The sequence below is a fragment of the Ambystoma mexicanum genome, chromosome 1q (genome assembly GCF_040938575.1).
Source record: "Ambystoma mexicanum isolate Mex_15411 chromosome 1q, UKY_AmexF1_1, whole genome shotgun sequence".
Classification (NCBI taxonomy): Eukaryota; Metazoa; Chordata; class Amphibia; order Caudata; family Ambystomatidae; genus Ambystoma; species Ambystoma mexicanum.
The window spans coordinates 641,765,417-641,791,686 of NC_090922.1; the positions used below are offsets into that span (position 1 = coordinate 641,765,417).

The 26,270-nt window shown below is 46.2% G+C and overlaps 1 protein-coding gene across 1 annotated transcript in view; it reads left to right on the forward strand.

Annotated features, from left to right (window-relative positions):
* The window catches only part of KIF14 (kinesin family member 14), a 1,355,767-nt gene that overhangs the window by 407,193 nt on the left and 922,304 nt on the right, over positions 1-26,270 (forward strand). The window contains exons 10-13 of the mRNA XM_069641230.1: positions 3,981-4,099; positions 4,838-5,010; positions 21,207-21,354; positions 21,466-21,529. Of these exons, the coding sequence (XP_069497331.1) occupies positions 3,981-4,099; positions 4,838-5,010; positions 21,207-21,354; positions 21,466-21,529 (504 nt within the window). The remainder of the gene's footprint in view (positions 1-3,980; positions 4,100-4,837; positions 5,011-21,206; positions 21,355-21,465; positions 21,530-26,270) is intronic.

Genomic DNA, 26,270 nt, shown 5'->3' on the forward strand with positions numbered 1-26,270 from the left:
AGGATTCCTTTCCACTTCCTGTGGGGTAGGGACAGCAATGTCGTTCCAATCTTCCTCCACGGAGGTAGTAGCAGACCCCTTTGGTTTTTCCACATTGGCATTAGAATCTGGTTGTAATTTCACGGGCTCTCTCAAATCGGCCGGTGCAATTGTGGCCAATCTCTCACCTATTAAGTTGCTAAAGTTTTCCTCAATATCCGTGTCACCTTGATTCTGGGCCAATTTGCCCTGTTGTCGGGGAACCTCATATGGTGAGATTGTGATGGCCGTGTTCCATACCCCCGCCCCCCAAATCAGATAAATGTATCTCTTTGGGGTCACAAGCATGGGATGCTCTCCTATTTTCCTTTTGCTTGATTATAGAATCAAGTATGACTTGGAGAAAATCTGAGACCTTGGCTGTTCTGTTGTACTGATTGCTCTGGATGGCAGTAGAAGATCCTCCACAAATATCATTTTTGAATGGAGCATCGCCAGCATAGTTGTTTGATCTTTCAGCTGGTCCCCTAGTTGTTTATACAGTTTCATGAACGGGGCCATGGGTATGCGAGTGTCTAAATTATCAAAAAGTTCAATTCTTTTGAACTTTCTTGATTGCCATTGGAAGACTGATGTGGTGGAATTTCTTCATCCGTCTGAGTTGTCAGTGAGGCATAAAATTCAGGCCTTTCCCTTGTATCTGGGCATTCTACCGGTGACTCTTGTTGGGGCAATTATAATAAATCCAGTGTGTCATGGATATGTTAATTTGGTGCACATCCTTGTCTTGATTGGCAGGGAAGGCAGAGGGCTTGTTCAACTGGAGTACTTCCCATGTTTGGCGCTCTTGCCATGTAATCTGAGTGTTAAATGCATCGGGGAGTGGTCCCCCTTTTAATAAGGTCCTCTCTGTAGGAGTCTCCAAGACTCAGCCCAGATTTTTCCACCAACAAGGAGGTCCCGATCAGCAGCTAATCTGAAATGTCTACAGGCCTTTCTGTGTCGCTGTGTTAGGATTGTGGACCTAAACACTTGGTTGCTTTCGGTGTAGAGTGTTGGTAGAAAAAATGGCAGTCTTTAAATTGGCTATCCACCGATAGCACTAGTGGCTTCCAAATGTTCTTCTCAGGCTGGTTCCGGGAAGAGAGAACATTAGTTCTATTCATTCTCGCATCCAAAAATGGGTTTTTATCACCACCTATATTTAGTCGCTTGTTACCAAGCTCGCTGGCCCTTAAGGGGCCCTGAAATAGCGGACTTCTTTATGTCTCTAGGTTTTTCTCCATTGGGGGTAATTGCATATCTTTGGGTGCCCTCTATCCATCTTCATGGGCACAGCTAGAGTCCCTATGTACTGGGGCCTTAATAACTTCAATGCTGTGCTCAATTGGAGGATGATTTGCGTTTATATTTACTGCACGGTTGTGATCCCCTGAGGTAGCTGATATTGCTAATGTAGTCAATCCACGTTCAAGAGTCTTTTCGCTCTCTTTCAGGCAGGGGGTAGAAGTTGGTCTCGTTGGCCCCTGCAACTTAGGAGCTCTGTGTCACGTGCTGCGGGGGGACTATTACAGCTGCCCTGCCCCCTTCCATTATATGTGCCTTGTGACATTTGGTATGTTCCAGGGTGTCCAGATCTGCCATCCCCACCTTTAACTCAGAGGGCTGTGTGAGCATGTGAGTGGAGGAATAGAATTGACTGGCGTTATTATTCAAATTGACTATATATAAAGCTTTTATGGACACTTTAATCATGAACGGGCACAGCGGGATCGTTGTGTCTACAGGGTCGTCACAGGTGTCCCAGGTGTTGTTGCCCCCACCTGCAGGGGATATACGTGATCCGACCGCGATCCAACCACGGCTGATTTGCCCGCGGCCAGAAAGTTCACATGAGAAAGGTGCGAACCACCAAAAGTTTGCACCTTTCTCATGCGATCACAAGTAGATACCCACACCCATAACACAGCCATCACCCACACCCCAGCCCCAACATAAACAAACCCCACTTACCTTCTTCACGCTCAGTCCCTGCGGTGACAGTTCCCTTTCACTTTTCTTTTTCTTTTTTCTTTTACGGGGGCTGCAGGAGTTTCCCCCACGACCCCCGCTCACTATACTACAAAGTATAGTGAACGGGGTGTTGCGGGGGACACCCCTGCAGTCCTTTTTTATTTTTTTATTTATTTACTTACCTGCAATGCTACCATCAAAGGTTCGAACATTTGGTGGTAGCATTTTTAGACCTTTTTGTACGTGCGACTGTTTATATACGGACAAAAAGTACAATACCCCTCCTGGACTGACCTTATTAAGCACTCGCTTAGACTTATGCTAGAGGGGCACTGCTGGCATTGTCCTAATGTTGGACTTGTTGTCTAATCCACCCGCCATATCGCCGGTCCGATGGACCCTCATTTCCTGGCCGCCAACCGGAGTAGCTTCTTTGTGGGGGGGGTGGGTGTGAGGAAGCCTGGGGCACAAACTGGGGCATTCCCTCCATAGGAGACTTTGGAGGTATGAGCTCGATGGTCTCTCCACCTACCTCAGCTGCTCTAATAGCCTCACCAGAATCAACAGCCATCTCGTCCAGTTTCGTTCTACTTACGTTAATCCTTCCGATAGCAGCACATGGGCAAAAGGTCCAGCAACACACTCAGCCCTGATTGCACCGCCCTTGGTATAGACGGTGTACAACAGCCAGCGAAGACTCTGAATAACTCTGAATAACGTTCGGTGCTCACACTACTGTAGCAGCAGGACTTCAAGCCTTTGCGGACTGAGGAGGGTGGAGTGCAAACGACCCCCTGAACCCAAGCTTCGCTTCTTCACTTATTCACTTCTGCGCTCCACGGCCGGCCCTTGCTTACTGTGTATCTCACTGCTACCTCACTATTTGTGCCGCAGGAGTGTGGAGACAGCAGAGGAAAGAACCTCTCAGCGTGGTTTGTGTGTCAAGCCGCACTTCCATAACGTTATTGCAAAATACAGCCTGCCCAACATGTTTCTTTCCTTCTTGGCCTGAGATTTAATCACTGGAACTTCTTCAGGTGCTAATCTATCTGCAAAAGTGGGGGTGTTTGGCAAATGTATTGTTAACACAATCTCTATCTTTTAACTTGGGATTTCTTCTCTCGTTCATCGCATTCTGTCTCAAAGACTTCCTTTGATTAGTTTACTGCTGGCATTATCAGTGGTGGTTGTTATTTTTTCATCTGTCATGCCCTTTCATGTTTGGCCCTGATGCAGTTCTCCCACTGCGATTAAGCGCAGTTTAGCTGTTACCTGTTGAGAGTTTCAAACGTCTCCAATTGTGGATCTCGATTCGATTATTACAGCACTTAGAAAAGAGAGATAGTCTTAATAAAGCACTGGATACGATTGGGACATTATTCCTAAACCTGAATTAATGGGCTTGGGTTAGACTGAGCATTGTTATGGATTCTGTTTAAAGCACTGTGGGGGCACCGTAAGGAATGCAGTCTAACTTTCATGGTGGGCATGTAACATGTAAGTGTTGCTGGGATGTCAATCCTGCTGTTGGTGGGACCTTGAAGTTACCTGATGAAAGGGAAGAGTGTAAGGGAAAGGGGAGTTTGCAAACTGTAATTGTATTTTGTTATGCAACTTTCCAATCATTGTTTTAATGCTACAGCAACAAATGAGGATAAAATGTGTTCAGTGAAAGACACCCAGTAAAGCACTTGAGACTACATGCTTTTGGAACTTTTTTAGGGCCTTGTTGCCTCTTTTGAACAGTTCTAGATTGTTTATTAACTGTTATTGTCTTAAACCTACTCTAAACTTGTATAATGTCACCGTTTTTTTTAACTGGTCTATATTGATTTCTAGAGACGCCACTGGTAGTTGGTAGAGTGTCTCGAGGAGTCCTTTCCTCACTTGGTATTCAGCCATTCAAGCTACAAGCCTCGCGAGTTTGATGCATGTATCCCTAGAGGTCATTCGCATTTACCATTAAATGTTTTCTCTTTCGTTTATAGGAAGGACTGAGCATCAATAAATCCCTGTTCACGCTTGGGAAGGTTATTTCTGCATTGTCTGAACACTCGCAGACGAAAAGGAGGGGTTTCATTCCTTACCGCGACTCTGTTCTTACCTGGTAAGTTAACACAGAGCATGTCTTTAAGGTCTTCAAAAGCAAGCTTCGCTACTTTTTATGGGAAAACCCCGCTCCATCCAGTCATACCTTAACCACTAGAGGTCTTTGTAGTGATGGAATTCTAAATCTACGGGGCAGCGAAGCGAGAGGGGTGCAAATAAGATTCACTCGAAATGCAGTGTAGTGCCCACGAACGGAGTGCAGAGCAACCATATTCGTTCTCTTGCAGGGATTCTCACATTCACAGACTCTGTGCTATCAGCGCCCTCTTGAGGATATAGAATATAATCTTACAGTTTAAAATGCACAAAGTAGAGCTGCACAACTACTTTTTAAATGGGACATTAGATCCCCCCCCAATCTGTCTATCGACTGTCAGTGTTTTTACCTCTGCCTATTTTCCCTTGAAAAAACATCTCCGTCTATCTTATTTTCAACATTTTTGTAGAGGTTTATCTTGGTATTGTTGTCCTCTGTTTTGTGACGACTTGTTTAAAATCGATACAACGCCACCCAATGTCGGCGACACTATATATGTTCACATGCTGCTAGAGCACGAGTCTTTATCTTCGTAGAATGTCGGGCTTCTGGATCAGTGAGGCCGCCATTGCGCAAACTCCTTTGACATTAATATGATGTAAACTGTAAACCTGCAACGATTTTAAGGGTTGCCAGTAAGTATACGTTTGTGAGGATTTCTTTTTTAAATCCCTGTGTCCTTTTTCTCCGATTTAAAAGGTTGCTAAAAGATAGCCTGGGGGGAAATTCGAAGACGGCTATGATTGCCACGATTAGTCCTGCAGCAAGCAACCTGGAAGAGTCCCTCAGCACCCTGCGATACGCGAAGCAAGCTCGCATGATCATCAACGTCGCCAAAGTGAACGAAGATATGAATGCTAAACTGATTAGAGGTTAGTGTCATACGGCAGTGTTCCGCCATTTCCTTCCGTGGGGCATCTTCTAAAGTTTGCCATTTGCATTCACTTTCAAAAATCCGGTCTGGCATTTGGATCAAACGTCTTTTTATTAGTTTGGGCTATACTATAAGCCTAAACTATTGCAGTAGAGTACTGATGGGGTGGAATGGCATATGAGCAGGGGCATAGACTTTTGGTTTTCCTGATTTGGGGTGGGGTAGCAGTAGCAAAAAGTCCCATTTTAACGTTTGGGGACTTTCACGCAATTGGCCTTTCCTGGGAGGGTTCCGGTTCACAGAGCACCCGCATACTTGGCGCCCTTGCATATTAGGGGGACAGTCTACAGGTGTTGTTTGGTTATGAGCCCACCCATTGACTGCTCATGGCCATGCTAACCCAATGGCCATTTTCACCCATTGCTGCCTCTCCCTGCCCAAAACTCCTCCTTATGGGAACTCTTTGTGCTCACTTTATTCAAGCCTTACCATCAAACTTTGCAGTTGAAGTGCCTGCCAGTGTTTTTCCAAAGCAGTCTTCTGAGAGTTAATGACTTAATTGGGGCTATAAATGTGCTACTGATGTAATAAAAATGTAATTACCAGGTTCACCGTCAGCCACTCAATTTATAAGCACTTTGTGGGTCTTTCACTGGTCATGTTAAAAACAAGCATTTGCAAAGCCAACCGTTTTAGCTTGTGTATATGTATTCAGCATATGCCGGGCACATCTATTAAACGCCCAGGTACTTGCGCCATTTTGCAGCTGCAACCATCAATGGGCAGTTAATACAACTATGGAATTGCCTGGCAAGTGCCTTTCCTATGCCTACAAAAAAGCCCAAACAGTTGGTATTTCCAATGCTTGTTTATTTCTAGCTATTTGGTGTGCAGAGTGGAGGAAATTGAGACGTGGGAAGGGACACAGAATGGCAGACGTGCCTACGTTTGAAAATCAGCCCTGAGATTTTTGTGACCCGTGGTGTGCACACACCTCCCAGCACATAGAAGTACTCTAAATTCTGCCAACTCAACATCCTATGTTAAAATAGAGAGCATATATATATATATATATATATATATATATATATATATATATATATATATATATATATATATATATATATATACACGTACACACTCATATCAAATTAACATTTAGTAATCGGAATCTGAAAAAAATAACGCTGCAATTGCAACTTAATATCAGCATCTCGAGTTTATTTCCATTCGAGTGAATTTTAACTTTCCTGTTTTGTTATTAACTAAAAACTGCGCACGTGTTGTGTTATTAGATAGTCATCTATTCGGGGCAAAATCAGGATTTTAGTAGTGTTAATTAATCTGTCAAAAAAGGCGTACTCAGATAAAATTATTTGCCCAGAATCGCACATTTTAAGTGTTGAAGCTGGAATTTAAGCACAACTGTACATCTACTCGGGTGCAGTTGATCGGGGCATGAGTTAATGTTTGACTTTTGAGAATACGCTGCATTAAGACAATGACTTGTGCAGTGTATACATCCTAATAAAATAGCTTGACAAATCTATAAATCCTTAAAGAAACATGTAAAGGAAAAACAATATAATTGTAGCATTTGCCCCCCTCCAACACCCTTGAATAGAGGAATACATGTTCCAGGATGCAAAGTACAGCGACTACATTTTGCAAATGTGTTCTCAACAAGTAAAGCCCCATAAGAAAGGATAGTATGATAAGTGGGCCTGCTTATTTTTTTACTCTGGCATCCCAATTATTTATATCTAGGGTAAAGAAAATGTTAAATTCTAATGGATTGTGACTGATCCCCTGCCTGCAGCTTCAGAAACCTTTCGAAAGCAGAGGGCACGGTGCATCATTAAAGTCCCTCGGCAGCTTCCATCCCCGCGCTTGTACGGGATGTAAATGGCACTCACTGCGCACGTTGCCTCGGTTCCGTTTTTCCGCATGCATAGCAGACTGAACGGTTTGATTGCCTCGGCTATTTTTCAACTGCGTATTTACATTTTTTTTTTTAGTATGTGTACTCCTAAAACTGGTTTTAAGAGGTGTGCAGACTGTCATTCAAAGATGTCGATCACAGATCCACAGAGGATATATGCCTCTGGTGCCTTGAGTGGTCCACAAGGTCGAGGATTGCGTGTCTTGCCAATCTGTGACCAGAAGGAGAGGAAGACAAAAAACTCCATAGGTCGGGCAGTGTCTAGATCTCCTTCGTCGACTCTCTCGAAGAGGAGAACGCCTAATGAAAAAAGTTTCAGCGGCACATCTCAGAGGCCGAAGAAGCTCCCAAAGCACTCCAGACCCAGGAGCGATTCACGGCATTCTTCGTCGTCTTCTTGATGATGTAAATCTAAGAAGCGCTGTAGCTCGTCAACTTCGTCAGACTCCTCATCCAACAAGAAGAAGGTACACTTTCCAAGTAAATCTTCCTGTAAAGCAAATTGGGAGGAATTCCGTCTGCAAATGATGGGTGTTTTCGAATGCGGCCTGACCGGTCCTTCCAGTGAACCAAGGAAAGCTTCCAACCTTGTCCCACTTCGTAAGGATGACAAGATGTTGTCTAGGACTGCTTCTTTCACGCCGAGGAGTCTGGGTAGTGTGCCGGAGAAGCATCATTGCGTGGCATCGACCCTGGAAAAGTCGAAGCCACTGCCCCCTTCTTCCACTCCTTCGAAGGATTCAACATCAACATCTCTCTCGGACCCATCAACAGCTTTTAAGCCTTTGTCAAAGTCTGTGGGATCCATTTATGAAGGAGGATGAGAATATTAATCCTTTCTCCTGGATTAGGTATGGCACACCTAATGTGCCAGAGGAGCTCAGCTCTGAGGACTCCAGGGTACAGGATTTGGTTGAATGCTTAAAATATGCCAGTGGACTTGACACCTCATCAGAGGTAGAGTTTGCCACTCCTGATTAAGTTGACTGTGCTATTAGTTCTTACAGGTCTGTCATGAGTAAATTGTTAGATTACTTTGGTTGGGGTTGTCCTGCCAAGGACATTATGCAGGATGATTTGACAGACATCCTTGACAAAGGACCTCCCAAGGAGCCTGTTTTGGCATTCATTCAGCCTTCAGAATCAAAATCCTGGAGAACGGGCAGAAAACAGACACTACACTAGCTGTCTGTAAATATCTGGTCGGGAAATATAGCCCATTGTCTATTGACCCAGAGTTCTTGACCAATCATCCTACTCCAGAGAATTTAGTAGTACAAGCAGCTATGTCCACTTCGGAGGCAGCTGCCTCCCCTACAATCCCTCCTGACACGGATGACAAGAAATGTGATGTGCAAAACTGGAATGCCTCAACCACGCAAAACTGCATATTACAGTGCTTGCCGCCATGGCTCTGCTGATGTTATCATCTGAGTCCAATCCTGACTTAAGAGACTCACACATAGCCTCCTTACCATCTCTTACAATATTCAGGAAGCCGTCTCTTTCTTCCCCTTCAGGAATATGGACAGCCACCATAGGTACAGTGTCCCACACGGTAAAAGTACATTTTGCTAAGGCGCGATTGCAGACTTGAGAGCCATGTTCCTGGAAGAAAATACCTTCCAAGAACAAGGGTCGAAACACTTATGATCCCTGTCTAGTGGGATGGTTGTGTATGCAGCCTGTTTGGAAGTAGACGTCGCTGCCTGAACTACCAGGCATCTGGTGTTTGGTGCTTCGATAGGTAGCTAGGGTCGCTATTTGAAGGCCTGTACTTTCTGGTGAGGTTCTTATTCACTGCCGGTGATTCAGGAACCTACCAATTTGCCATAACCCTTTTTTGAAGGGCAACATGAAAAGGAAGTACAGGATCCTTCTGTGGACCTTTGTCGAGAATGTCTGCCGGGCCGTCTTGCTTGAATGGTGGAGCCCCATCCCAGAAAATCAATGACTCTGGACATAAGCTGCCGATAAGAGGCATCTGCATGGTCTGCCGTGCCTGGCTTGCCAAACTGAAGCTCAGGTGATATGTCAATCCACTAGCTGTTTGAAGCTTTTCATATGAATCCTTTAGCCTGGACTCTTCTGAAATCATGGTATTTGGGACATTATGAGTGCAAAACTCCAGACCAAATGGAGGAGTGTCCTGGTCCGATGGCTCGTGTCCCTCAAAAATGGAGGTTAAGGAATTGAAATAATCCTTCCTTGGCAAAGGCTTATATGATTTTTCAATTTCCTTTTGAAATTACTGGAGGTTTAGAAGGCAAAGCCACTGATGGCATTGATGGCTTTGATTTATGCTTCGATTTTGGTGTCGACGGAGCACTTGAAGGGCTTCACCCTTGACTCGATGGTCGATTTTCCGTCATGTCGAGACCTCAGCGGTTCTGGAGGGGTCTCCGGACTGTGTCGCGTGGTTGGCCCTTTCCTTGTCTGCTTTTGATGTCACAACGGGAGCATGGCTTTTTGCTTTTTCTTTCGAGGGGGTCAGGGCCTCTTTCTCGAATATGTTTAACATTTCCTGCCCGAATTCCTCCCACTGAGCCGTTGTGGAGGATTTGGTTAGACAGGTTATTCTTCTCTCGGGAGAAGATTCAGATGAAGAAGTGGAAGGTGATCTCTATCGCCTTTTTCTTCGAGGAGGACGAAGAATGGTGCAACCTGCTCCTGGAGAGTGAACACTTTTTTGATCTCTTCCTTCGAAGAGAGAGGCTTCTCGACTTGTCGGACGATCGTTTCTTCAACTGAGTCGTCGAAGGGGATTTAATAGGGGGCCTACCCACTGCTAATTTCCCTTTATGCTCTTTCAGAGCCTTACCAGTCATGGTCTTGCAGGACTCAGTCCGCTGTCCTATGCTCCACGTCCAGGCACCACAGACACACTGGATGAGAATCCATGAAGGACATCTTGGTTCTGCACTAGTGATATTTTTTTAACCCGGTCTTCGGAGCTGATGGTGGCGGAGGCAAGGCCATCATACTAGGGTGTCACAGTTCTGACAAAGGTCTGAAGCGCGCTGTATTTCTAGAAGCGTTAGCTATCACGGACAAACTGAACTGAAGCCAACGAGCACTCCACGTGCTATATATACAGACAATGGTGTCAACCCCGAGATGGAATCCCTTGAGGGACATCGAGTCGACAGCATCAACGCACAGCGCACTCTGCTGAAATCTTTTCTGTAGCAGATAAAGATGAGGAATACGTGGGAGGAACATCCAGGTCTTCTGCAGGAGTTTCTCTGTGCTGCAGAAAGGTGCAGTGGAAAAGGGAACGTGCAACACATCTTGGACCTGAGACGCTTGAACAAGTTCTACAGGAAGGACCACTTCAAGATGGCCACCCACTCTTTCGCAGATCCTTCATCTCCAGGATTGGATGGTGTCACTCGATCTTCAGAATGCTTACTTTCACGTGCCTATACATCCTAAACATAGAGTACCTGAGGTACACTATTGGTAGTTCTCACTTTGAGTTTTGTGTAATGCCTTTCGGACCCGAGGGTCCGCACCAAGTTGATAGCAGTGAATCTGAGCAGGCGAGGGATTTACATCTTTCCCGAACTAGACAATTGGCTGATCAGGGCTTGTTCTCCTGAACAGTCTCTGTAGAGAGAATGGCAGGTGCTGCTCAGATGTTCCAGACAGGGCGCCTCCCTCAACTTCAAGAAGTCTTGGGTGACACCATTCCAAAACTTAATTTCCTTGAAGCAGTCATGGATTCTTCCTCTGAGAAAGCTTTGTCTCCCCCTCCCTCCCTAGTTGAGGGCACAGCCCATTTTGCAAATGGTGGAAAAGTTTCAAAATGCCCAGCATCTGCCGGCCTTCGATTTTCAGAGGTTTCTCAGCCTCATGGCTTTCTGCATTTTCCTGGTGTCAGAGATCCGTCTGAGGTTGAGGTCCCTCAGATCACAATGGTCTCAGTTCCCTGGCAAGATAATGGACCTTCTTCAGTTGCCAAGCCTGGTTGCACAGGATTGCCTATGGTGGGCCTGCTAAGAGAATGTGATAAAAGGGGAACCTTTTGGCAACCATGGCCGGAGATGATACTGACAATCACTGACTCCTCCCTCACGGGATGGGGAGCCCTCTTGAAAGATCAAGTGATCAGCGGTCGTTGGTCTCCATCTGAGTCCAAACTACACATAAACATTTTAGAGCTGAGGGCAATCAGACTAGCACTGATGGCCTTTTTGCCTTCTGTATGGGGAAGAATATCCCATTGATGACGGACAACAGTGACTATGAATTACCTCAACAAGAGAGGAGTTCTATGGTCACTACCACTGTGCAGAGAGGCAATGCAGCTCTGCTTTTAGGCACTTCAAGAAGCAGTATTTCTGTCGGCCGTTACCTAGCCGGAGAAAAGAACACAAAAAAACGGCGTATGCTTAGAGCAAGTACAGCACAATTTGTCATGAGTGGGAGTTGGCTCAGGAAGTCCTTCTAGAGATCTTCGTCCCTTTGGGGAACCTTGTTGTAATGAGTTCTCCTCTCCTGTGTCTTCCCTGCAGTGGTGGTGTCAGTGGAATGCGGTGAGGTCGCTGTGCTCAGAGTGTTCAGGGTGTTGTCATCTGAATAGTGTTCCATGGGGGACAGTTGGAGGTAGAGAGCTGGCTGGCTAGGATGTGCCGGTGCTTTCCTGCTGTACTTATGAACTAATAAACCCACATAACTTACCTGCTGGCTCAGGTGTGTTGATGACAAGTCCACTTTGTTACACTGGCGACGAGGATGGGATCCTGTCGTGGAGGGGACAGCTGAGGATCAGGACACCGCCCTCCAAAAGTCCACATCCTTTTGGAAGCAGTCAGCTGTGCGGCTCTGGAGTCCAGATCAGAGCTGCAGCCCAGCAGGCTGGATTGTGCTGGAGCGAATAGCAGGTTCCTGTGAGGTCGGTGTCTGGTCCTGGGATTCTAGGAGGTACCAGTGGAATTTTGCATCAGGCCCTGTTTATTACAGCTGTCTGAAGCGGAGGCCTGTGGAGCTACGCTGCCTCTGGGTCCAGCAGTTGGGGCGAGGAGTCTGCGAAGACCTCTGCTAGTGCTATGTGAGCAACACTAGGGCCGGGTGCTGCTGGAGCGAGTGGGATGCTCCTTTGCATTTGGAGCCAGGTCCCGGTATTGTCGGAGGTACCGGAGGACTTTGGCTTCGCTCCCAGGGATTTGTTCGCAAGCTGCCTGAAGCGGAGGTCTGCGATGATCAGAGTGCCTCCTGGTCCAGCAGTTTGGTGCGTGTGACCCCAGTGGGAGAGCACTGAGGGACAGCAACTTTTGGCAGGCGTTGTCTTCCCATATGGTTAGTGTCCGGGGCTGTTGCAGGGGCGGTGTTGGACATTGCCCCAGAGTGCAGTAAGCAGCAGATCCTTCATGGCGGTGTGTGTGGGCTGCGAGTTGGCAGCCGTGGAATGTGCTGGGAAGCGGGTCTGCGGGTGCTGGGGACTGGCATCTAATGCCCGGCACTCGATCAGCAGGAGAACTGAACTCTGCCTTGTATTTTCCGGAATTATGACGTTTTTTTTCATTGCGGAACGTTCCCGTGCAGGGTACTGGAGCGCAAGGGAATTCCGGAATGCACTGAGTGCGCAGTACGCATGCGACGCGGGGACATGTTGTTCCTGACAGCCTCGTTTCTGACTCCGGAAGTGAGTTAGAACCTTTAGTGTCCGCGGCGACTACGAATCGCGTTGCTGTATGTGGGGAGCGCTTTGACCCTGTGGAGTGCTGTGTGTTTCTTGACGGCAACAACATGGATTTCCTTGAACAGGAGTGCGGCGCTGGGAGGTCTCAGGAGGACATTTCCATCGTTGCCGGAACTTATTAGTAGTAAGGCCAGTGAGTTGTTGTCTCGTGTGCTCGTTGTGGCCTGCTCATTGTTAGCTCATTGTCATGTGTTGGGCCAGTATGGAGAGAATGCACGTGTTGTGGCCTCGTAATTGTGAAGATGTAGTAGTTTACACTTCGTTTTAGGCTGTTTTGTTTTAACATTTTATTTTGCAGGTGCGGGTCATATCTGAGGATGTTGTTACCTTCTCTTCCCCTTTTTGGGTTGTAAATCATTTGGTTCCGTATTTCGGGGTTTTCTTCTGGGACTTGGGGGAGGGAAGTGTTCTTGTTTCTTTGTATTCTGTTCCTTTTGTTATTTCATTGCTGACATGAAATGGACTATCGAAAACCAAAAAGAACCAAGGAGCCTATTCGGAGCATTGGGATGTTCACATGTACCTTGGGGATTTGTTTTTTTAAGATCATGCTTTTGTTGCAAGATTTCAAGGATTTGTTTTCATGTAGTGACTTTTCGCACTGCGGCTTACGCCAGTGTGTGGGGAATATTACAATTATTGTGGTGCTATGTCCTTTTCAACATTGCATTTACTTATGAGCTCCGATTATATTTCATTTGTGTGTCTTTTGTTGTGGTATGAGTGTGGGTGTGAGTGCGCATTTTGGTTGTGCGCACGTGATGGTGCCTGTGTGTGGTAACCTCTGTGGTAGCCTAGTAGGTGCTAGGGGTCCCATTGTTAGGTGGTGTGTGCGTCATTAACCCTGTGGTAGCCCAGTAGGTGCTGGGGTTTCCATGGTTGCAGTGGAGTTTTGTTTTGGCAGGGTCCAGGGGGTCCCGGGGTGTGTAGGGGTGTACTGTTTTTGGCAGGGACTAGGGGTCCCACTGGTGTAGAGGTGTTTTGCATTTGGCAGGGACTAGGGGTCCTGTGGTGTAAGTGTGTTTGGCAGGGACTAGGGGTCCCATTGGTGTAGCAGTGTTTTGGTGATTTGGTAGGGACTAGGGGTCCTGTGGTCATGTTATGTTTACTGCATGCGGACACATGCGGTTGGGTATCCTGAAGGTTGGTTTGTGTTTAGTGGTAAAGCTGTTCTCTATATTTTTAGGATGTTGGAATGGATGTTGTTAGTTGTGCTTGTTGTCGCTCTTTAGAGTTGGGTCAGTGCCCGTGGTTTCTCTTTTGAGTTGGGTTAGTGCCCGGGGGTGGCAGCCCTGGTACCCTGGGGTGTCGGACCAGGGTGGAAGGTTGTAGGTGCACTGAGGGGTTTTGGTTGTTAGTGGTATATCCGTTTTAAGGGGCGCTGGGGTGTGGCAGGCCCTAGGCTTCAAGGGGCAGCTTGAGGCAGGTGGAGTTCTTGTTTTTTGTTTTGTTCCTCGAGTTGAAATCCAGTTCAGTTGAAGGGAGGTGCAGCCCTTAATCATGTCGGTGGGTTCCTCTTATGAGTTTTTGGTGGACAGTGGGTAGTTAGGCTGTTGTAGGTTGGATCTGTGTTCCTTTGAGTAGGAGTAGTTGTGCAGGATTATATTCCATTGTGCAGGATTATATTTCCACCTGATTTTCTGCTTAGGGTTTTATTAGTGGCGAGCTAGTTCCAGTTGTGTCGGTGCAATTTTACCTTTATGGAGGGTGGAGTGTTTGTACTCCGTTGTTAGTCTTGGTGTGTGAATGGGCTCATGTGGACCGTTCCTGGGGTTTGGGGTCGCGTGTTCATATGAGTTTGGGTGTTGATGGGCAAATACGTGGTGGCCACGCGTATTTGTATCGTGCTGTGTAGAATGGTACTTGCGTATAGGGATCACCTTTGTATTAAATTAAGGGAGGGATAAGTGTTGTAATGAGTGTCTCCTCTGCTGTGTCTTCCCTGCAGTGGTGATGTCAGTGGAATGTGGTGAGGTCGCTGTGTTCAGAGTGTTCAAGGTGTTGTCATCTGAATAGTGTTCAATGGGGGACAGTTGGAGATAGAGAGCTGGCTGGCTAGGATGTGCCGGTGCTTTCCTGCTGTACTTATGAACTAATAAACCCACATAACTTACCTGCTGGTTCAGGTGTGTTGATGACGAGTCCACTTTGTGACAAACCTCTCGTGGATAAGTTAGTGTCCAGTATCAACAGGAAGTGCCACCTGTTCTGCTCCAGTAAATTTGCTTAGAGGAGCTCTGGGGGATGCGTTGGTGGTGGATTGGGATTTTCCACTCCTGTACACGTTCCGTCCAGTCCCAGTCATCCCTCATGTCATCAGGAGATTGAGGAAGTTCGGCAAGTCTGTGATCCCAATTGCTCCGGATCGGTCCAGGAGGACGTGGTACCTGGAACTTGGGCATGTCCATCTGCCCTCAAATTTGTCTTTCCCGAGTGCAGATCTGCTCTCCCAATAGGGAGGCTGTCTTCTCCATCCAGAAATCAGGACTTTGAACCTTCGCGCATGGTTTCTTAGAGGTTAAGATACACAGATCGGGACCTCCCAGATGACGTTATGGGGGTGTTGCTTTCGGCTAGGAGTCCAGCAACAAAAGCTTTATGCCTCTGCCATTGGAACACGTTTTGCAGCTGGTGTAGAGCTAAAGATATTGATTCTTTCATTTGTGACACTTCCACTGTATTATCTTTTCTGTTAGATCTGACCTTCAGAAATCTGCTGCAAAAGGTTACCTGGCTTTGCTGTCTATATTCAAGTTCACGCCAGAACAAGGGTCTTATTTTAAGGTTCCCATTGTTCAGTTCCTCAAGACTTAAAGGGATAGTCCAGTAAGAAATTTTATTTAAAAAATAGATAGGCAACATTAAAAAAAAAATACTAGCACTTTTTTTTAAACTTCCTATGTAAAATTTTGAGCTATTCAAGCTGAAAATTCGCAAAAGCAAGCACATGGGCGCATCCATTTTGTGAAATGGATGCCCGTCTGTGCTGGCTTTTGCTTTTGCGGCACTAATGAAGGAAAAGCCAGCCAGCTGTAGTAAACAAAAGCTACCGCTGGGTGGCTTTTCCTTCAGTGGTGCTGTAAGCGGAGGACGGGGACCGGAGACCAGAGCAGGAAAGCTGCAGCTGAATCTCGGTAAGTGCTATTTTTTTTTTTTTTAAATAAGCACTAGCTGCGTTTTTTTTTTCTAAGTTTTCGGGGCTGGAGGAGCCCGGAAAACTTAGAAATAAAATTGCAGCTTTAAAAACGTTGTATTTATGTTTGCGGTCGCTTTTGAAGCTACTGCACACATAAATGCAACGTTATTGTGTTTGAAAACGCTGCGTTTTTTCTTTCCAAGTTTCTCAGGCTCCTGCGGCTCGGAAGAACCGCATGCAAAACATCTAAAGCAGCAGCCAAGTCACTAGGAGCTGCAATCCGCCAAACTAATTTTCCTCCCTCAGGATCCTCTTGGAGAGGAAGGTCCTTTCGCTATTATTCCTCATATGGAAGAGGCAAAGGACGGCCGGCTCAAAGAGGCCAAGGAAAATTTACCCGTGGTGGACGGGGTAGAGGAAAGAAAGCCGCATCAGCAGGAGCAGGAGCCGCTTTACCTTCGGCAACTGCATCAGCCGCTCCCAAACCACTCTAAGGTCTCCCATCACAAGACACCTGTAGGGGGCAGGTTAACTCACCATCTGACGGAATGGCAGGCTATTACGTCAGATGCTTGGGCATTGGAGACAGTTGCCCAAGGTAACTGCCTGCCTTTTCTACGCATCCCTCAGAGCCATCCACCGGGGAACAGCTCTCTGAAAGTGCCGGATCCGCTCCTCTTGCAGGAAATTGTAGACCTGCTAGAGAAAGGTGCCATAGAACCGGTACCTGTAGCGGACAGGAACAAGGGCTGGTACTCCTCCCTACTTTCTCATACCAAAGAAAGACAGAGGACTGAGACCCATCCTGGACTAACGAGAATTGAACAAGTTCCTCAGGAAGGACAAGTTCAAGATGGTAACTCTCTCTCAGATCCTTCAGGCCCTCCAGCTTCAGGACTGGTTGGTATCTCTGGACCTTCAGGATGCTTATTTCCATGTGCCAATGCATCCCAAGCACAGGAAGTACCTGCGGTTCGCAAATGGCAACTCTCATTATCAATTTCGAGTTCTGCCATTTGGGCTGACCTCCGCCCGAGGGTCTTCACCAAGCTAATGTCGGTTGTGGCTGCAAGTCTAAGGAGGGAAGGGATTCACGTCTACCCCTACCTGGACGATTGGTTGATCAGAGCAGTTTCTTCGGAACAAGCTTGGATCCAACTAGATTATGTCTGCCACTTCCTTCACAAGCTGGGCTTCTCCCTCAATTTAAAGAAGTCACAGATGATACCATCACAGAGACTCCAGTTCATTGGAGCAGTCCTGGACACGTCCCTGGGGAAAAGCCTCGCCACCAGAGGTGAGGGCTCAAGATATTCTCCAGATGGTCACCAGGTTTCAAAATGCCCAACGTCTCCCAGCCTACGACTTTTTGAGTTTGCTAGGCCTCATGGCATCCTGCATATCCCTTGTGCCAGAGGCTCGCCTGAGAGTGAGATCCCTTCAGTGGGCACTGAGGACTCATTGGTCACAATTCTCAGGGAGGATGACAGATCTCCTCCGGATTCCGGACAAGGTAGCCCGCAACCTTCAATGGTGGGCCTATCCAGAGAACATCTTGAAAGGAGAACTGTTTTGGCAACCATGGCCGGAGATAACAGTAGTCACAGATGCCTCACTCACGGGGTGGGGAGCCCATGCCAACGACTTGACCATCAGCGGTCATTGGTCTCCATCGGAGTCCAGACTACACATCAACCTGTTGGAGCTGAGAGCGATCAGACTGGCGCTGAAGGCTTTCCTGCCGTCAGTACGGGGGAGAAATGTCCTGATAATGACGGACAACACGGTGGCCATGCACTACCTCAACAAAAGAGGAGGCGTAGGGTCACTTCCACTGTGCAGAGAGGCGATGCAGCTCTGGTTTTGGGCAATTCAGGAAGGAATCTCTCTATCGGCAATTCACCTAGCCGGAGAGAAGAACTTGACAGCGGACGCTCTGAGCAGGCAGAACACAGTCTCCCACGAGTGGGAGATAGCTCAGGAAGTCCTTCAAGAGATCTTCGCCCTTTGGGGAACCCCTCGAGTGGATCTGTTTGCCACCAGTATCAACAGGAAGTGCGACAGATTTTGCTCAAGGGAATTTCCCCCGAAAGGAGCTCTAGGAGACGCGTTCGTAGTGGACTGGGAGTTCCCACTTTTGTACACGTTTCCTCCGGTCCCTTTCATTCCTCAAATGATCAGGAGGTTGAGAAGGTTTCGGAAGACCATGATCCTAATTGCCCCGGATTGGGCCAGTAGAACGTGGTACCCGGACCTTCTGGACATGTCTATCCATCCTCCAATTCGTCTACCGTACAGAGAGGATCTTCTCTCGCAGAAGGGAGGTCAGGTTCTCCATCCAGCCATCAAGACCCTCAACCTTCACGCTTGGTATCTGAAAGGTTGAGGTACAAGGATTGGGACCTTCCAGATGACGTCATGGAGGTGTTGCTTTCGGCCAGAAGGCCAGCAACTAAAACTCTATACCGCTGCCGTTGGAATACATTTTGCAGCTGGTGCAGAGAAAAGAATATCGAACCCTTTTCATGTGGTACACCTGCGGTGTTATCCTTCTTACTTTATTTGGCAAATTCAGGCCTTCAAGTTGGCACTATTAAGGGCTATCTCGCAGCGCTATCGATCTTTAAGCGTACTGCAGAGGAGCCATCGTATTTCAAAATTCCATTGGTAATACAATACCTGAAAGGTCTAACTAATGTTTACCCTCCAAGACCATTCCAAGCTCCCTTATGGGACTTAAATCTAGTTTTAAACTTCCTAAAGGGTGCTCCATTTGAACCACTCCACTCTTGTTCATTGAAGTTTCTCACCCTCAAAACTGTTTTATTGGTAGCATTAACATCTGCTAGAAGGGCTAGCGAGATACAAGCTTTATCTTGTAAACCTCCTCATACAATTTTTCACAAGGACAAAGTTGTTCTACAGGTGAAGCCTAACCTCCTCCCAAAGGTAGTTTCTGAATTTCACATTACTCAGAAGATTACTTTACCTTCATTCTATCCTCCTCCCCATCCGGGGAAAGAGGAAGAGAGACTACACAGGCTGGACCCTAAGCGAGCCTTGAGTTTTTATATCAGTAGACTTGCTAAAATTAGACAAGCAGACCAACTCTTTGTAGGTTACGCAGGACATAAGTTGGGATTACCAATAACCAAACAAACCATCTCCAGATGGATTATTTTAGCCATTCTGGAATGCTACATACTGGCAGGGAAAGAGCCCCCTCAAAATCTAAGGGCTCATTCGACCAGGGGTATCGCAGCCTCCTCAGCTCTTCAAAGAGGGGTACCAATTAGAGACATATGTGCGGCTGCCTCATGGTCGTCCGCACATATCTTTTCCAAATTTTATAGCCTGGATTCCTCCTCTAGTCAAGAGACTAGATTTGGCAAAGCTGTGTTACACTCTGTTCATTCTTAAAGAGTAATATGGCATCGCTTACTTCCGCCTCCAATCACATACCACTGCTATGGGAGTCTATCATAGATAAGGAATACGTCGGAGGACACAATCCCTTCGAAGAACATGTTACTCCTTACCTGGTAACGTTCTTTCGATGGGATGTTCCTCCGACGTATTCCTTATCGCCCCTCCCATCCATCCCCGCAGTAACATTTCCCTTGTGGTTGCAGCTTACGCTCCTTCAAGGGTAGTAACCATTCATGCAATAACTACCTTACTCTACAAAACGGAACTGAGCAACGGATGCTGCGCGTGGCCATTTATAGGTATGATGACGTCGACGTTGATACGGTGGCTGTCGAGGAACACCTACTCGACGGACGTCGACGCACAGCACAGTCCTCTGCAGCCCAAAAGGCCTTTTTTGATCAGAATCTTCCCTTTCTTCATAAATTGAAGTTAAGGGGGATGCTCTGGCCTCTGAAATGGTATAAAACCCATCTCTAAAGCAGAGGGAGCCATCATCAGTGGCCCTGAAAAGGTCGATGTTGTCGACGCTGATGTAAAAATCCTCGAAGGCGTTGAGAAAACTGGAAGAGGCCTCGAAGAACTCGAGAGGATCGGAATCCTGCTCGAGGATGTCGACGATGTTCTCGACGTCGTGTCGGAGGCTCTCGGTGTAACCGTTGGCTGTGGAGTAGCCGTGGGTTTTTCTTTTATCGGCATCGATGTCGGCGTCGACTCGATCGACGGATGCGTCAAAGAACCCTTCGATAACGGCGTTGATGGCGCCGATCTATGCTTCGAAGGGGCTTTCGACGATGGCGTCGAAGATGCTTACTTCCCGATGGCTCATGGCACTTTCGGGTCGACTCTTTCGCCGGGTGCTTCGACTCGCGGCGTTTAGATTTTTTGGGCTTTTCACCCGGGGTATCACCCTCAGCTGACCTCAAGGGGGTCGAGGCCGCTTTCTCGAAGACGCTTAGCATCTTTTTTCTGAATTCCTCCCACTCAGCCTGAGAGCTGTGTTTTGTGGGGCAATGTACTCTTTCAGGGGAACTAGAAGACGACGACAAAGGAGATCTTCTACGTCTCTTTTTCGAGTGTCTAGACCTCGATGAGTGGTGGGAGCCACTTCGAGACCTAGACCGAGAATGCTTTCGACGGTGAGGAGACGAATGTCTCGACTCTACCGCGGAAACTTTCCAGGAAGTTAAAACTGACTTACCTCTCTTGAGCTTCCCCTTACGCTCCTTCAAGGCTTTCGCCGTCATGGATAGGCATTCCTCACACTCCGAACACTGGTGTTCGATTCCCAGACACCACAAACAGATCCTCTGAGGATCTGTCAACGACATTTTCTTCCCACAGTCTCTGCATTTTTTTAAACCGGACCGAGTCGTCGTCGGGTCGGAGGAGGAAGCCATCGAGTACGAGTCGATTTTCTCTAGGAAATATGAATATATTTCGACTGACGAACTGAGCAACGGTATTCCGAGGCACACGAAGCACGGAAAAACGGAACTGAGCAACGGACGCTGCGCGTGGCCATTTATAGGCATGATGACATCGACGTTGATACGGTGGCTGTCGAGGAACACCTACTCGACGGACGTCGACGCACAGCGCCCTCTACTGTGAAATTTTTTTTTCCGAGGCCAGCAAGCTGGAGATACAAATATCCTAGATAAGGAATACGTTGGAGGAACATCCCATCGAAAGAACGTTACCAGGTAAGGAGTAACTTGTTCATCCATCTGATATACTTTGCCTTTTCTATAAGAAACTTAAACCTTTGAATTGCAGTGCAATATTGGAAATCCTATTCAGTATTATTCTTCCTAGGTAACCTCATAGATTAGCACCTTTTATGTTTCCTGTTGAAAAATGTATTTAATACATATTCAATATTCCTCTTATAGACATTGTCTCTCATCTTGCAATTCACACTCATTCCCTGAATGATGCAATTCCTGGGAGTTCAAAGGCATTTTGTTTTTTCCACTTTAGAACTGAAAGCTGAAATAGCAAAATTAAAAGCGTCTCCGATGAATACGCCAAATATAAACCCTGAAAAATACAGACATTGCAAACAAGAAATAGCATCCCTGAAGGTATTATTAAGCCAGCAGATGCTGGAAATGGCAGATATGCAACGGTAAGATGGCTGTGTTTGGTATTACATTTCTGCATACCATATTTAAAGTGAAACTTTGTGCCATATTTTCAGAACATTATTACTATAATCCTTTATTATTTTACCAACTAGAGCCTGGAAAGAAAAGCTTGAACAAGCAGAAAGGCGGAAAATTGAAGAAACAAAAGAATTGCAGGTACTTCTTTGTCACCATTGATGAATGCATGCATGATTTGATCCCTTATTTCTCTAGTGCTATATGTTCGACTGAACTGGGCGCTAGGCCAAAGGGTTTTACAAATATCTGTTTTTTGTAAATTTTTTACAACCTTTCTTTATTGAATTTTTCAATAAGGTTTTGACAGTACTTGCCTTACATATTAAACTCAGAGGATCTTAGCCAGGGACACAGAGCGCTCATTCCCATCAAGATACAAATACTGCCACTTAAACAGGAATTAAAAGTAACCATTATTGGCGGTAAAATATAATAGTCGGCAGCCTTACATATTAAACTCAGAGGATCTTAGCCAGGGACACAGAGCGCTCATTCCCATCAAGATACAAATACTGCCACTTAAACAGGAATTAAAAGTAACCATTATTGGCGGTAAAATATAATAGTCGGCAGTGGAATTCAACCGAGTTGGGCGTATCATACCCTCAGTTATGCTGAGGGCTCGCGTCCCCCCCCCTTTCATTCCTCTCGTGTACTTGTCAAACATGTTTTTATTTTTATGCATGGTATATGGTTGAATAAATCAACCTTTCACTTGAAACACAAGCGTGAAAGAAGACATAATACAGTATAAATGATCATAGCATTAGCATATTATAAACATATTAAAATTAGTACAAATCCATTTATTTATTTCACAAATAAAATAAACCACACTAGTAACGCTGGTGTACTCATGATTCAAGACCCCCAAAATGTAATGGCTTACAAACTATGTGAAAGCTAATCCATTCCCAGAGGAGTTCCCAATATTACTGATTACTGAGGGACCCTTCCTACACATCAGTGTATTTAAAAATCTCAACACCTCATACGTTAATAGGGTTTCGTTCCCAGAATTCGATTTGTTCCAAAATTCCTGGGTATTGAGCCAATCCACTCAGTTAACAAACCGGCCCAGAAATTGTATTCTGGATTCTTGTAAAGATGAACATTAGTCCATGAGGTGTCTTATGGTTTGAATATCATCCGTCCCAAACCGAAATGTCAACATTTTGATATTGCTTTCTCTTTGGACCGCATTGCAAGAATCTCATTAGTATGTAATACGTTCAAACGGAACCTTGATCAGCCACAAAGCCTTAAGAAATCTGCATAAGTATCTTGAGAGGGTTCCCAATGGTTTAGCTACAGTGGCCAGTGTCTGATACAAGGCATAACTGTGAATTTGATCAATGGTCCTAATCCAATCCTGAGCAAACGATGATCTTTTGACCAGCAAAGGAATGGAGACTGATGAATCCATTGACTGGCCACATTCACTAAGATTTGTATTCGACAGACACTGCAGCTTGATAAAACAGCAGACTTCCTAGCCAGCAGTATCACTTGTTCGTGAAACAAAGACACAGAGACAGAGAGAAGCATTTTGCCAAAAAAGGCAGAGACTTTCCAACAGTACCATCGTTTTGAGGAAACCAACCACAGCTCATACCTAGGAGTTGACATTGCAAGACCTGGAGGAAAATGAAAACCCTTTTCCAAAGGCGGCCCTCAATGATAATCCAGTCGAGCTCAAAAACCTGTGGTTCGATTTCCATCCCATATAAAATTGAGTGCAGCACCTTTGCCTTATAAAAATTAATTGGTGCCCTTATTGAGAATCTGCAGTATGTTTGTTTCTCATTTGGAAGGCAAATTGGTCAATTTTACATTTCAGCCTCTCCAATAGAAATGCTTTATTCGGCGTGCCCAGAATTCATAGCCAAGATAAGTAACTTTTTTGACATGCACGAAGTCTGTGTGCCCAATTATCCAGTAACACATATATGGTTTATTCCCATTTCCATTAAAACAAATAAGATTGGACTTTCTGGGATTTAAAACAAGCTAGTTTGCAGCCGCGTACTCCTTCACAGCTGACAGTAGGCGTTACAGTCCCAGTGGTGTAGAATCCACTAGGACTACATTGTTTGCATAAGTGAGCCATGTATCTTTTATGAAGCCAGTTTTTGGACTTGCAAAGGCAGCCTTCACAAGATTGTCTCCAATATCTGAGTGGTATAGGTTAAACAACACAGAGCCAAAAGGCATCCCTGGCATAGTCCTCTATGCTCGTCTATTGCTTTAGTAAGGCTACAATGTCCATTCAACCTAATCTGCACAGATGTAGCTTCATGGAGATATTTTATTAGTGCTAATAAAGCCTACCGAATTCCCCATGTCCTCAACATCTGCCAAAGCAGGCCCTGATTAACTGTATCGAAAGCCTGTGAAAAACCGATCAGAGCCACATACAGGGGCAGTGCCTCATTTCCCCCAGGCTTTCTGACATAGACAGCTAAGTAATACCCCTTTTACCGGTGTACTCAGACCCTTACGAAAACCTGTTTGAAAATTCTGTAGATGCTTGACTCCAGTAGCCTAGGCTCCCAGTTCTGATATAATAATCTCTGCAAACCCCTTGCTATCGGCATCAAGAAGGCCGATCACCCTTCTTGAATATGAGAATCAAATTGGAAGTTTCCCAGGACAGAGGCATCCTCTTAATTTATGATATCATTGAATAGCATGAACAATTATTATCACACAGCGCACTATCAATTTTTTTTTTTCATAACATTTTATTAAGGTGTACAAAGTCATCAATACATCAACAGAATTTGATCAATAATCGCAATATTCAGAAATATAAGTTCATATGGAGGATAAGAAAATAGTCTGTGGGTGGCATGGCTCAATGTCTGATATTTTATTTGGGTTTAGCGGAGTTGTCAAGAGTTCTGGGAAGGGTGACTGTGATTGAGGGTTGGTCAGTAGAGGGGGCTGCTTTGTAGCCATCTGGTGAGTGGTGGCCTTCTGGACAGGGCCGGGAATCTCGTTGCATAGTCCATGAAAGGGTCCCAGATATTCATGTTTTTGGTGAATGAGTTGTTCCGGATCGCGGTCACCTTTTCTGTTCCTGCAATGTCCCAACATTTGTGCCACCATAATGCTATGGAGGGTCCCTCCTCATGCTTCCACAGACGGGCCATGGCAATTTTCGCTGCAAGGAGTAAGTGCATACACAAACGAGGTATGTGACCTGAAATCTGTAATGCCCCTCCCCCTGTTTCCCCTAGGAGAACGATCCCCGGGTCCCAAGGAATAGTGAGTCCCGTAATGTCCTTAATGTGTTTAATCACCTCCCTCCAGTATGCCCATATCATGTGAAATAGTGAACCGGGGGTGGCGCAGCCCCGCCAGCATTGGTTCGAGAGATGTGGATTAGCTCTGTTGATTTGGACCGGGGTCACATAATATCTATAGCAAAATTTGTAGCCCCCCCTCCCTGTTTGTAATGCATTGTGAGCTTTTATGCAGCCTGGTCCATATTTTTGCCCATTCCTCCACCTCTGTTTCCCGTCCCAGGTCCCTCTCCCACTCAATCATGTATCTTTCTTTTTTTCATGGGGTCCACCCTATCCAGGAGACGGTACAGTGTAGAGATTTTGCTGCTTTTTGTAGGGGTTGTAAGGGTGCTCTCCAGAGCCGTTAGCTCTCTCGAGCATTTCTCGCGGACCGCCCTATAACCAGTGTCTTATTTGGGTGTAATGAAATCTTTCCCTCTCCTCCACCCCGAATTTCTCTTTGCATCTTTCAAATGTGATGGGCACACCCTCCTCCAGAAAGTCACCCGTTTTAAGTAATCCGCCCTCCCTCCAAGACTGGAAATTATTGGGGCTACAGCCTGACGAAAACTTTGGGTTGTTCCAAATCGGGGATAGAGGGCCCAGCGTGCCCCTACCACCCCACTTCCAAGCCACTGCTTTCCAACATCGGGTTGTTGTGATTGTAGCAGCCAGAGGGCCTGTGCTAGCCTGCCCTTTCCTTTCTGGCAGGTGCGGGAGGTCCGCGGGGCTGCCCAGGCACCAGTTCTCCTCTATCTGCATCCATTTTGGGTGATCCTCTTCTTGCACCCATGAGAAGGCATGTGATAGTTGAGCTGCTAAAGTGTATCTGGCTTTGTCTGGGTCCCCCAGTCCCCCCCTGGTTTTTGTCCCGCATCATTTTACGTTTGCTGATGCGTGGCTTTTTCCCACCCCAGACAAATCCCTGCAGTTTCTTTTGCATGTCCACCAGTACCGGGCCCGGGATACGGGTCGGTATTGCGGCGCAGGTGTATAGCCATCTGGGGAATAATGTTCATTTTTATGGCCGAGATACGGCTGAACCAGGACCAGGACTTTAGGTCATTCTTAAGATTTGTAATCAGTTGCAGAAAATTTGCGGCGTATAGTTGGGCCGGGTCCTTAGTAATTCTCACCCCTAGGTAATCTATCGCCTCTCTTGCCCATGGAATAGGCATTAACGGGCGGAGGGCTGCTCTTTCCAGTTTAGTGACGTTGATCGCTAGGGCTGATGATTTATCTAGGTTAATTTTGAACCCTGATAGTACTCCAAATTCGTCAATTTCTTTCCATAAGGAATCAAGGGATGTTGCCAGGTTTGATGCTGTTATGAAAACATCATCTGCATATAGCGCAATTTTATATTCCTGGCCCCCTATTTGGACCCCCCCTTATCCTGGTATTCTGCCTAATCTTGGCGGCAAAGGGCTCCATAGATAGAGCAAAAATCAGTGGGGATAGTGGACACCCCTGCCTGGTGCCCCTTGATGTCTGTATTGCCTCGGATCTCCTTCCATTAACCCTTAATTGTGTTGAGGGAATTTGGTAGTTAGCCATGATCCATTTGGTGAAGTTTGGGCCGAATCCGA